Source organism: Rutidosis leptorrhynchoides, chromosome 8 (genome assembly GCF_046630445.1).
Source record: "Rutidosis leptorrhynchoides isolate AG116_Rl617_1_P2 chromosome 8, CSIRO_AGI_Rlap_v1, whole genome shotgun sequence".
Lineage (NCBI taxonomy): Eukaryota > Viridiplantae > Streptophyta > Magnoliopsida > Asterales > Asteraceae > Rutidosis > Rutidosis leptorrhynchoides.
The window spans coordinates 335676041-335689703 of NC_092340.1; the positions used below are offsets into that span (position 1 = coordinate 335676041).

The 13663-nt window shown below is 36.9% G+C and overlaps 2 protein-coding genes across 2 annotated transcripts; both read right to left on the minus strand.

The window, feature by feature from the left end:
- Window positions 1–5713: 5713 nt before the first annotated feature.
- On the minus strand, window positions 5714–9484 carry LOC139864526 (uncharacterized). The gene is made up of 8 exons (XM_071853109.1): window positions 9025–9484; window positions 8798–8944; window positions 7826–8197; window positions 7567–7719; window positions 7191–7316; window positions 6702–7016; window positions 6265–6588; window positions 5714–5980 (listed from the first exon to the last, which is right to left on the minus strand). The coding sequence occupies exons 1-8, from the start codon at window positions 9418–9420 to the stop codon at window positions 5714–5716; spliced, it is 2100 nt and encodes a 699-aa protein (XP_071709210.1). The 5' UTR covers window positions 9421–9484.
- Window positions 9485–11046: 1562 nt separating this feature from the next.
- LOC139862826 (tRNA (guanine(9)-N1)-methyltransferase-like) lies at window positions 11047–13261 on the minus strand. Its single transcript, XM_071851460.1, has 3 exons — window positions 12808–13261; window positions 11803–12162; window positions 11047–11491 (listed from the first exon to the last, which is right to left on the minus strand). Exons 1-3 carry the CDS (start codon window positions 13207–13209, stop codon window positions 11297–11299), a joined length of 957 nt encoding a protein of 318 aa, XP_071707561.1. The 5' UTR covers window positions 13210–13261; the 3' UTR covers window positions 11047–11296.
- Between the last annotated feature and the right edge of the window lie 402 nt (window positions 13262–13663).

Consider the following 13663-nt stretch of genomic DNA (forward strand, 5'->3'; position numbering starts at 1 on the left):
CCATTTAGATCTGTAGAATTTCAAATAGATTTAGTACCAGGAGCTGCACCAGTGGCTCGTGCTCCATATAGACTTGCACCGTCCGAATTAAAAGAACTTCAAGATCAGTTAAAAGAATTACTGGACCGTGGATTCATACGACCAAGTACTTCACCGTGGGGAGCTCCGATTCTATTTGTTAAAAAGAAAGATGGATCTTTTAGGATGTGTATAGATTATCGTGAATTAAATAAGTTAACTATTAAAAATCGGTATCCACTACCGAGAATTGACGACTTATTTGATCAACTCCAAGGATCATGTGTGTACTCGAAAATTGACCTAAGATCGGGCTATCATCAATTACGCGTCAAAGAAGAAGATATACCGAAAACTGCTTTTCGGACACGTTACGGTCATTACGAATTTTTGGTCATGCCGTTTGGGTTGACAAATGCGCCAGCTGTATTCATGGACCTCATGAATCGAGTTTGTAGTCCGTATTTAGATAAGTTTGTTATCGTTTTCATTGATGATATTCTTATCTATTCCAAGAGTGAGCAAGAGCATGAGCAGCATTTAAGGTTGATATTAGAGTTGTTAAGAAAAGAACAGCTATATGCTAAATTTTCTAAATGTGCTTTCTGGTTGAAAGAAGTGCAATTTCTTGGCCACGTTGTTAGTAGCAAAGGAATTCAGGTTGATCCAGCAAAAATTGAAGCCATTGAAAAATGGGAGACTCCTAAGACACCAATGCAGATACGCCAATTTTTGGGTTTAGCCGGTTATTATAGAAGGTTTATTCAAGATTTTTCCCGAATAGCTAAGCCGTTGACAGCGTTAATGCAAAAAGGGAAGAAATATGAATGGACCTCTGAGCAGGAGAGTGCATTTCAATTACTGAAGAAGAAGTTAACTACGGCGCCTATTTTATCGTTACCAGAAGGGAACGATGATTTTGAAATATATTGTGACGATTCGCGACAAGGTTTTGGTTGCGTTCTTATGCAACGGAAGAAAGTTATTGCATACGAATCCCGACAATTGAAGATTCACGAGCGAAATTATACGACGCATGATCTAGAATTGGGAGCAGTCGTGTTTGCATTGAAGATGTGGAGACACTACTTGTATGGAGTTAAATGCACTGTGTTTACTGATCATAAAAGGCTTCAACATATTTTTGATCAGAAACAGCTGAACATGAGGCAACATAGGTGGGTCGAGTTAATAAACGACTATGATTGTGAAATTCGTTATCATCCCGGGAAAGCAAATGTGGTGGCTGACGCACTAAGCAGAAAGGAACGAGAACCAATTCGAGTACGAGCGATGAACTTAAAAATTCGCATGAATCTCAACTCACAAATTAAAGAAGTTCAACGAGAAGCACTTACTAAAGAAAATATAGGAAATGAAATAATGAAGAAGTATGAGAAGCAACTCGTTATACGGGAAGATGGAATTCGATATTTTGCAAATCGTATTTGGGTACCGAAGTTGGGTGGATTAAGGAAGTTGATATTGAACGAGGCACATAAGACAAGATACTCGATACATCCTGGAGTCGGAAAGATGTATCAAGATCTTAAGACGCATTATTGGTGGCCTAACTTAAAGACAGACGTTGCAACATATGTTGGGGAGTGTTTAACTTGTTCCAAGGTCAAAGCAGAACACCAGAAGCCGTCAGGGTTACTTCAACAACCAGAAATCCCAGAATGGAAATGGGATGGTATTACCATGGATTTCATCACGAAGTTACCAAAGACTGCCTGGGGATACGACACCATTTGGGTGATTGTTGATCGTCTCACCAAGTCTGCACATTTCTTGCCTATAAAGAAAACGGATAGGATGGAGAAACTATTACGATTGTATATAAAGGAAATTGTTTCAAGGCATGGAATACCTATTTCCATTATATCTGATCGTGATAGTAGATTTACCTTAAAGTTCTGGCAATCACTACAGGAGGCACTAGGAACTCGTTTGGATATGAGTACCGCATATCATCCGCAAACGGACGGGCAGAGTGAAAGAACAATTCAGACTCTTGAAGACATGCTCAGGGCATGTGTGATCGATTTTGGAAACGGATGGGATAAGTATCTACCATTAGCAGAATTCTCGTATAATAATAGTTATCATGCGAGCATTAAAGCTGCACCATTCGAAGCATTGTACGGAAGGAAGTGTAGATCTCCTATCTGTTGGAATGAAGTAGGAGATCGACAATTAACTGGTCCCGAGATCATACATGAAACTACTGAAAAGATAGTACAAATCAAGGAGAGATTGAAAACAGCCCGTAGTCGCCAAAAGAGCTACGCCGATATCCGAAGGAAACCATTAGAGTTTTAGATCGGTGACATGGTTATGTTAAAGGTGTCACCATGGAAAGGTGTAATACGTTTTGGAAAAAGGGGTAAACTGAACCCAATATATGTAGGCCCGTTCAAGATCATCGAACGCATTGGACCGGTAGCTTATCGACTCGAGTTACCGCAACAACTCGCCGGAGTACATAATACCTTTCACGTCTCAAACCTTAAGAAGTGTCTTGCAAAGGAAGATTTCACCATTCCTCTTGAAGAAATCCATGTCGACGAGAAACTACAATTCGTCGAAGAACCAATCGAAATCATGGACCGTGAAGTTAAACAGCTCAAGCAGAGCAACATACCGATCGTTAAGGTTCGTTGGAATGCTCGAAGGGGTCCCGAGTTTACTTGGGAATAAGAGGATCAGATGAAACAAAAGTATCCACACTTGTTTCTCGATGACGCAAAATAGGTACAATTTTAAAATTTCGGGACGAAATTTATTTAACGGGTAGGTACTGTAATGACCCGCACTTTTTCGATTGTTCTATACTTATAAGATTAATATTTACATAAATTAAACCTTACCAACATGATAAGCAATCCAAATTGTTGAGACTTATGTTTTTGAAATGAGTTTTACACAACGTTTGACCGTCTAGTTTGACCGATGATATCACGAACTATATAACATATGATAATTATACGTTTGTGTATATATATGTATATATACATATTTAACATGATCTAAGGATGTTTTAATATCTCATTTTGTATTAATAACAATAAGTTATAAGTATATTTTGAAACTACTAACTTAAGTTTTCAAAACGATAACCATACGTAACGTTAATTGACATAAATACTTATAATCTATAATGTTTATACATATATCGTATAAGTAATGTATTTAACCACTTTTTAAGGACTTAAACACATAAAACAATATAAGTGTATTCACAAAAGATAGCTATATTTGAATTCTCATTCCATTTTTCACAAAATTTCTATACGTATATCTAGAGTACATGTACTCGTATCATACCTAGCTTCTATACGTATTTACTATTGGTATATACACATCAAATCACCACCAACCAGCCCTTGTTCAATGCCTTATGTATAAGGTAATTACTTTTGGATGATTGCTTGACTAATTAACAAAATAACAAACTTAAAAATCTTGTCATGGAACCCTTTGAATCACGTTTTTAAGGGTCTCCATGTATCCTCATTTTGATTCAAATTTCACTTCCATTTTCTAGCTAAAACACACACTCTTTCTTAACCCTTAAACTCCATAACCATTCAGTAAGAAACCATGAAGATGTAGCCATAGAAACAAGCCTTAATCACCATAAGAAAACCCTTACAAAAACACTTCAAGAATCCTTTCCAAGAACACAAACTTACTTCCAATCTTTCATCCAATTCCATCACCCTTTTGGTTCTAGGTTCTTACTCCTCTTTTACAGCAATCTTGTCCAAGTAACTTGAGGTAGTAACTTTGTTCATAACCTTATTCGATTCATATATATATAGCTATCTTATTTTGTGGTATAAAATTTTAACAACAAGAACATAGTTTGAATGTTTTCAAACTTGTTTGCAAACTAAATAGATCCTTCTCACTTAACTTTTAAAATACTTCAAGACCTGTAATATATCATAAATATATGCTAATTTAACAAGGTATAACTTGGTTTTTCAAAGAACACCTTAAAAACTGAATTTACGACGTCGGAGTGCAACCGGGGGCTGTTTTGGGTTGGATAATTAAAAACCATCTTAAACTTTGAATTGGAGGTTTATTTTCTGGAAAAATGATTTTTACTATGAATATGATAACACATAAAAATTTCATGATTTAACTCAAAGTATAAGTATTTTTAGAAAAATAATCATTTAAGGTTGTTTACATGATGGAAAATGATTAACTTCATAAGTTTCACTAAAGTTTGACCTATGACCTGTGATTTCGAATACAAACTAAGGTATTTACAGTTCATAGTCTTAAAGAGGGACTCGATCCAAGGAAGTGGCAAGTTGAATCAACGAAAACGGAGTTGTAACGAAGAAACTATGACCAAAACGAGATCGGATATCTAAGACTAGTTTAGCTACGAAAATAATTGGAGAAAATTAAATAAATCACATCTTTTTAAAATAACATGATATTTTATATATATGTACTCATAATTTAATTTTATATGGTTCAGGATCACCCGTAAACAATACGAGAAGATTAATCATAAGATCCCATGATTGTACGCAACACGTCATTTGACAACACCGGTACTTTATGTACGCAACACGTCATTTGACAACACCGGTACCGTGGGTCAAGATTAATCTCGACCAATACATATACGATGGGGGTTTTTTATTTATTTCATTGGGGGTTTATTAAACACCTAAAAATGAACCATTAAAATTGAATTACTAACATCGGACTGCTAACTACGGACTAAGGAATTATTAAAAGTATTAAAAGTATTATAAGTATATATATGTGACGTTTGTTTAAAAAGAAAAGGTATTGATATATTATATATGGATAGGTTCGTGATATCAATCGGAGACCAAGTCAAAATTACATATCTTCAAGACGAAAGTGAGTATATAGTCCCACTTTTAAACTCTAAGTATTTCGGGATGAGAATACATGTATTTTATGTTTTACGTTATGGACACAAGTAACTGAAAAATATATTCTACGTTGAGTTGTACCACTGGCATACTTCCCTGTAGCTTGGTAACTGTTATTTACAGCGGTATTGTAAACGCGAATCCTGTTGATAGATCTATCGGGCCTGACAACCCCAACCAGACTGGACGACCAGTATTCAACGGTTGCACAGTACTTCGTTTCGTGACTACACTTGGTACGGTGTAGTAAGATTTCATAATAAAGGGAATATGCGACGTGATTAAATGTTAAGTATGGTTACCAAGTGCTCAACCACTTAGAATATTTTTATTAAAATGTTTATATGTGAAATCTTATGGTCTATATATATATTGCTACCGGCATTAAACCTATATCTCACCAACTTTATGTTGACGTTTTAAACATGTCTATTCTCAGGTGATAATTAGAAGCTTCCGCTGCAACATGTTGAATTTAAACAAGATCTTGAGTATGCATATTTGTGTCAAAAATAAAACTGCATATCGGAGGATTTGTAATGTAAAATATGCTAGAAATCGTATTGTTATCATCACATGTAAAGTTTGTAAGTCTAAGATTATCGCTAAACGATAATCATCTTTTTATTGTCTAAAGCTTGTATTAAAATAAGAGTTATGGTTTGTAATGTAAAATAAATGCAGTTGTTCTTTTAAAAATGTCGCATATAGAGGTCAATACCTCGCAATGAAATCATACGTTATCTAACTCGTTCTTATGGTTAAGGACGGGTTATGACAATCATCAACTCCACACTCTCTTTATTTTCATAGTATCCAACAATTTGGGAGTCTTGCGTCTTGTTAAAATAGTCAATCGCCTTCAAGTACACTGGCAAGTTGTCACCCAAAATCTTGAAAACTTCGTCAAGTTTTTTTTCACTGACATGTCCGGGTAAACTGTCGTACACAAAAACCTTCATTTCTTCTAACTTCAACTGAAGCAGCAGGAAATGTTCTTCTTTCCAAAAATGTAATGGGATCAAGACCTGTAACAGACAGGCAGAAAGGTTAAAACAAAACAAGGACGCAAGGACGCAAGATAAACCTTGCGAAAACCCAAAACTTACGCAAGGACGCAAGGTTAACCTTGCGACAACGGGACGCAAGGACGCAAGATAAACCTTGCGTTTCCAAAACACACGCAAGCCGCAAGGTTGAACAAGGACGCAAAGACGCAAGATAAACCTTGTAAAACCCAAAACTTATGCTCGCAAGAATGTCCTTGCGTCTGCTCCAGAACAAAAATTTCTCTAAAAATTCTTGTGTTTACCTGATCACAGTCAGCCCAAGATGGATATAGGTCAACACTGCCGTCTCCAAGTCCAATTAAGTACATGTAATCTGGAGGATTTTGGCCAATAATTCCCTCTCCATCTGTTGTAGATTCCTCCTGTGTGCCCACCTCCTTCTGAGTATTGTCAAAATAAGTTTTGAACCTCTCAAACATGTTCAGGAATCCCAGTGGCATAATAGTCCATCTAGAACTAGCCTTAAGCACCTCAGCTGGAAACTCAGGAGTGGCATAAACTTGACTGGCTCGGGGGAGAAATCTCTGACGATATCTCAACAGAAATGTAGCCCAGCCGTCAATGTGCTATAAATATAACAAGTTAACATATACAGTGTAACCTTAGTAAAATTTATAAATTGTATAAAATTATATAAAATTAACAAAAGAATAACAAAATAACAAACTTACAAACTTACCAAGTTATCCAAATAACCAGAATGCCCTAATGCCAGTAATCGAAGCCAAAAGTCTTGATTTATAAAAATGAATTGCTCATTTTGAAAGATGAACATGCAACGCGTCTCTTGCTTGCTCTCAATCATTGTCTTTGGATCTTTTGCTGGACCTGCATGCTTTCTACCATCTCTCCAGGCATTAGGTGGCGGTGGTTGGAGAGTTCCTTGATCATTTATAAACCTGTCAATCATCCCCCAAATTTCTTCCTCAGTAGCCCAGTCTTGTTCCTTTCTTTTTCTCTTACTCACTTTAACAGGCTGCTTATCAACACTAACCTACAATAATTATGGGAAACAAGGTTAATATAAATTAATTCAAACAGACGCAAGGACGCAAACATAATCTTGCGTGTGTGGAATAGACCACACGCAAGGACGCAAGCACAACCTTGCGCCTAAAAGATAACGGACGCAAGGACGCAAATGATGGTTTGCGCCAGCCAAACTCACCTCTGCTGCTGCATCTGTGTCCATGGGTACCACATCCTCATTAATTTGTTGTTGACCTTGATCTTCTTCAGTCCCTAACTTTACAGCATTCATGCTTTCCACTTTCTCAATCACATCTTTTGACAACTGAGTAAAATACATAAACAACAAAGTAAACAAACATACGCAAGGACGCAAACTCAACCTTGCGACAAACCCACGCAAGGACGCAAGTACAACCTTGCGTGCCAAGAAGATAAGACGCAAGAACACTCTTGCGACACGCAAGGACGCAAGGCATGTCTTGCGTCCGTGACAGTAACAGAAAACAACCTTAAATAGCCATTGTTTATTGCAATAATTTAACATACAACTATTTTAATTTGGTGGGCTGTACCTTCTCAATGGGTTTTCTGTACCCAGGTGTTGTGAATGGGGACCTTAATACACCAGTTGGCTTTCTTTCTCTGATTCCACGTCGAATGTGCATTGGAGACGGCCTTTCAGTCTCATTATCAGACAAAGATCGATTGAAACACATATCATCATCCTAAACACAATAAATAACATAAGTAATAAATAAATCAATAAATCAATTCAATTAATACCAAAATAATAATAAATAAATCAACATAAATCAATTCAATTCAATGTACCTGATATTGTTGTTGTTGTTGCGATAAAAGTTCTTCGTGTTGCATAACAAGTATTTTGCAATCAATTAACTCTTTCTCTTGTTTGTCCACCCGCTTTGTCAACAACTCTAACATACGATGTAAATTGTGTACATCGTGAAGGCCCTCTGTATGAACATCTCCTGTTGAATGCTTGTGGTGTGTCTGCTCAGACCCATCAACAACTGGATCATCTGTATCAACTTCATCATCCTGGACCTCAACCTCGATCTCATCTTCTGGTACCTTTCCTCCTCTAAAGTACACGTCACTCTGAATCCACCATTGACAACTCTGCTCTGTTTCAGTTGGCTGCAGACCACGAAAAGGTCTCTTTTTCTTGGGACACTCATCCTACAATTAATTATTCATATTAAATAATTATCAAATAAGAATATTAGCAGAAACCAATAATCAAAGACGCAAAGAAAAGCTTGCGTCCGTGTACGCAAGGAAGCAAACAACTCTTGCGTTGAAGAACAAAAACACACGCAAGGACGCAAGGTCAACCTTGCGTCTACCTTAAAACACACGCATGGACGCAAGTGCTACCTTGCGCCCATACCAGAACCTGTCTGTAAACAGATAACAGTTTACGTGTACGCAAGGACGCAAACAACTCTTGCGTTGAAGAACAAAACCACACGCAAGGACGCAAGGTAGACCTTGCGTCACCTAAAAACCCATGCAAAGACGCAAGTGATATCTTGCGCCCATACCAGAACCTGTATGTAAACAGATAAAAGTTTACCGCGTACGCAAGGACGCAAACAACTCTTGCGTTGAAGAACAAAAAAACACGCAAGGACGCAAGGTATACCTTGCGTCTACATAAAAACACACGCAAGGACGCAAGGGATACCTTGCGCCCATAACAGAACCTGTCTGTTAACAGATAACAGATAAACTATGCAACAATTTAGGATAGGCTAACATTTTAAAAATGTAACTAACCTGAATATGTAGGAGTTTAAGGTATTCAGACATTCCAAATGACTCGGCAGATGAACGCTTCCAAAAAAGAGCCCTCGGTACTCCATTCTTGTCAGTCTTTTTTGCAAACGGTTTAATGGTACGACGGTAAGACTCGAGAATCCAAATCTACAAATAAAAAAACAATTAATTTAATTTATGTTACATCTTAAATATTAACATTAAATAACAAATGTTCAACCATTTACCTTGAAAGCCCACATAAATCCCGCCAAAGTGTACGCCTTTCCACTCTCTAATTGGCTTTCACGAATAAAAAAACCTTCAATAACCGCTTCGTAAGTTGGCTCCCAAATACGAGACCCCCATGGGTACTGATTAACACGCGATAACTCTTCGACTAGCCATAAAAACTTTTTATTCACAACATGGATCCCTTGTTTACCCATAAAACCTCTCTCTACAATCAAGATAATTGCTAATCGCACCACATCATCGTCACTAATACGGCTGTGATCAGATTTTAAAAGCATCTTTTCAACATCACTAATCAAAACATTTTGAGAATCTTTAAAACCCTTAAATAAACGTCGTCTAATAGGTGCGGTCTGGACGTCATAATTCTTCGGGATGTAATGTGCCATGTCCGTCCGGCTACTAAACAAAAAACCCGTAACAAGACAAAATTCACGGCGACCAAATCTAATCGAAAAATTGTTCTGGAAATGAAACTATATATCCTCATGCTCATCGGGGTACTTAACATTATCTAGTCTATCCGGCCGCACACTCTTCCGTTGGAGCATGCAATGTACAAGCCCGGGATCATTACCAAAGTATTCTAGATCTAACCATGGACCGAAACACGTTTCTTTAAACTTTTTAATTTGATTATCAGTCATGACCTTCTTCACATCCTCTATAACGCTCAACTTATTCTTCATCGTTAACTTTCCTTCCACAAATCCCTGCATAAGTAACAATAAAATCAGCAGAAAGTAACAGGACGCAAGAACGCAAGATAAAACTTGCGTCCGTTTAATTGACCATCGCAAGGACGCAAAGACAAGCTTCTGGGACACGCAAGGACGCAAAGACAACCTTGCGTCCAGTAGCTTTGCGTACGCAAGCACGCAAACTAGGTCTTGCGTCTGGTCAATTTCCCTAATTCTACGAGCAGTTAATGTATGTTTCACTCGAACATATAACCCAAAATACAGTTGCATGTCATAAAACAACGGTTGTACTTCGTTAAACACAAATACACCTCGAACAGACATTTCATCGAGCAGTTGGTGTGCACATTTATACAATTCGCATCGAAGATAAAATAAACAGATAACACACACATAAACAACAAAGTAATCACTAACCTGGGTGCTTGCCATCGTTGCAAATTTGATTCCTTGATTATTTGCTTGATTACTTCGTGAAAACCCGATTTCTTTTGCGTGAAAACCCTAATACTTCGTGAAAACCCTTGTAGGCTAGTATAAGAAGTCACGGTGGTAGCAAGAGGGGTTAGGTGGTGGTGGAGATGATGAAGGAGGAGAATCTGGTAGTAGTAATTGAAGAGGGTTTGCGTTTGTGCTTGCGTTGTTGCGAATCGCTTGTGTGACTTTATTTGCGTGTTTGCGAATCGGATGAAAGTGTGGAGTGACAGGTTGAAAAATATCATTTAACCGTAGTTTTTTTAGAAAAGACGCAAACACGCAAGGTCGCAAGGTTCCTTGCGCCTTGCGAGGGCATTTTGTCAATTTTTATTTTTTTTTTTGCTCTGGTGAAGGGGTAAAAAATATTTGGGCATTTTGGTGATAACCCCTATTTTGCTCAAAAGTTTCCAGATTTTTCCTCAACCCACAAGCCCATGGGCCATGACCCAAAAGGTTGTATTCTCATGGAAGAATGGAAGAAAAAAATTTACAGGGAATGTGAGCGCTTTTGAAAATATTTTCGCCTCTGGAATTTTCCTTGTTCCGCCACTGCCAACGCATATCGCAAGAAGAAAGCAACCGACCACGCTATAACTAAACCCATCCAAACAAACCAAACTATCTTTAAGCAGGCCAAGTCTAAAACACAAGGGAACAAAGACAAACCACCACACAAAATGCCGAACATCAAAGAGGAAACAAAACCAAACAAAACTAGCTACCGAGCAAACAAACAACAGGATCCCAACGAACGAACAACACACTGACCACAAAACAATACCCTTCATGCCACTCAAACAACATGAACACGGCACATGTTAACTAATTATATCCCTTTTTGATTGAGAATTACACATTACATTCCTCGATTAACACTTGCGGTGAACCAAATAGCCTTATCGAACGATATCGAATTTCCAGTTCTATAGAATTCCGTGAACCAAACACAACCTTAAAGTAATAGTGTGAGCTCAAAATTAGAATATTAATCCAAATGCAATGCAATTGTTTTTGAATACGAAAAGTAACAGCACTACAAGCAACCTAAGAGTGCCTCAAAATTCAAAATTACAACGAAAAACTACAACTACGTTTCAACACATTGCCTTTTGATCTCTTGATCAAGTTTTTCATCACCTTCAGTTTCGTCCGGAGAACCTAGCGCTTCTGCTTCGCATTCGCATCTTTTCCTTTGCGGAACCACATGGAAAAACGACGCCTTCCAGTCTTTAGTTTCCAAAAACTTGAGAAGTATTTCTATCACCTGATTCACCGTAAGGACCTGCATTTACAAAAATCCAAACATTAACAAGGCTGCATAAATCACTACTCGGGGAGTACTCGGTCAGGACTTTTTAGGAAGTATTTGGCAACTTGGGGAGTACTTGGATGTTGACCAATTTGACTTCGACCGAGTTTTGACAAATATTCAGAGTAATCTAAAGTTTTGACCGATTTTTCCGAGATTTGACTAAGCTTGACCAAGTTTTGCCAACTTTGACCTAGTTTTACCAGGTTTTAGCAACTTTGACCGAGTACTCGCCTGAAAAGGGGGTAAAAAACTAAAAAAGTACTAAAATGAAGTAATTGTACCTGAGAGCTAGACATCTTGAGGTAGTTGCCAATGGGAAGTTTTGCGGTTTGAATTCCTTGTTCTACGGCTTTGTTCATCGTTATCCCTTTCCACCTGTTTCGATCAACTAGTCCACCAATAATGTAAATTTTCTTTGGATCAAGTTCGGTGAGCATATTTTCCGAATCTGCTGTCAAGTACACCAATTGCTCCTTTTGAGTTTCGAAAGTATCGATATAAGGAGCACTATCCTTATCGATTATCCATTTATCAAACCCTGGAATCTTTTCTAACTGGTTTCCCATTTCTCCCTCGTACCCAGTCAGCCATAGATGAGATGGGACCACACTTTTTCCATTTACAGCGTAACAATACGTTATCTACATTCGGAAATCAATAAGCAATGTTTCCAGCTTAGTTAGAAAATAACGGTTACCAAAACCACAACCAATGCAAGACACGAAATTTTGACAAAATTGAACCGTCACGATTATCCTTCAATCCTCCCAAGCTAGAAACAGATATTATGGTACGCAATTATGTGTGGTTATGAAAATCCATATGCTAACACTTTCTTGTATTTAGATTTTTGAAAGTCTAAATCCAATCATAAGTCTAACTCATTCTTATATACCGTCTCAAATGTGAGATTAAACTAATCAACTACAACTATATAAGAAGAAAAGGAACACCTATGTACAACCTTACAAACACTTACAGATAATGGTATTAGACACTGATAGCTAAAATGAAAACCACAATGTTATGTGTTACTATCTTAATGATAGCATACCTTCAAAATTTTAAAACTACTTAACTACCAAATGCCCATTAGCAGTGCCCATATTGACACTGACCCAATCAAGAAAGGGTTCCAAAAAACTCAATTCCTATAAAGCATTAACCCTAAACCCTAAATCCTAACCTAATTCTTACAGCTGTCATCTTTATTGGCTATAATATATACTGGAAACAAATAAAGCAAGTCAATTTAACTAAAAATTACAGTAAGTAAGTAGCAATACCTGTTTAACAAGACTATGAATTTCATTAGGAGCCATAAGATAAGAAAACTGAAGATCAATAACAATGTTTTGACCATGTTTCTTAGCTTCTGAAAGCCTAACTGATTTACTCTGTCTTTCTTCATTCCTCTGATCCATTCTCTCTTTTCTCATCTCTTTTCGCGATTCAATCAATTTCAATTTCTCGTCTTCCGATAAAACGGATAGTTTTTCTTCCCATTCTTTTCGTTTCATCTCACCTTTAAGTTTCTTTTCTTCTTTAGCTGCCGCTTTTTTCTCGGCTTTTTTGGCTTCGAATCGTTGTTGTTTCAGTAGCTTCTTCTGGGCGTTTTTTGATAAGGTTTGTTGCGGTGGAAGCTGGTGGTTGTCGTCGTTGACAACGTCGGCGGTGATAGCATCCATTTTTGCAATTTTGAGTTGCTGGTTTTGCCTGACTAAATGCCCCGTTATTAGGTTGTTTAGAGATAGAGATATCATCATTTTTTCCTTCTACATTATATTTATATTTAAATATTTAATATTTAATATTTATATTTATATTTATTTATATTTATATATTTATTATATTTATATTTATATTTATATATATATATTTATATTTATTTATGTAATTATAATTTACAATTATAAATTATAAATATAAATATTAATATTAATAATTATATTTATATATGTGTGAATTTACATACTAACTAATAGACAAAATTTGTCCTTTCTGTTATGAATAGTACTATTCGCGCTACAGTATTTTTTTCCCCCACCGATTGAATAGTACTATTTGCACTACAGTAATTTTTTTTGTCCCAACGATAAAAGAAGCAACTTTCGTAAAAGAACAAACCCTTCAATGTTAGAA

Bases quoted from the DNA above. Each gene is read 5' to 3' on its own strand.
- LOC139864526 (XM_071853109.1), bottom strand. From the start codon at position 9,420: ATGGCACATTACATCCCGAAGAATTATGACGTCCAGACCGCACCTATT. The intron at 7,317-7,566 runs GTACAGCCCACC...TATTTTACTCAG, and splicing joins ACAGAAAACCCATTGAGAAG to TTGTCAAAAGATGTGATTGA. The intron at 7,017-7,190 runs GTGAGTTTGGCT...TAATTATTGTAG, and splicing joins ACACAGATGCAGCAGCAGAG to GTTAGTGTTGATAAGCAGCC.
- LOC139862826 (XM_071851460.1), bottom strand. From the start codon at position 13,209: ATGGATGCTATCACCGCCGACGTTGTCAACGACGACAACCACCAGCTT. The intron at 12,163-12,807 runs GTATTGCTACTT...TTCCGAATGTAG, and splicing joins TTCATAGTCTTGTTAAACAG to ATAACGTATTGTTACGCTGT. The intron at 11,492-11,802 runs GTACAATTACTT...TTGTAAATGCAG, and splicing joins TCAAGATGTCTAGCTCTCAG to GTCCTTACGGTGAATCAGGT.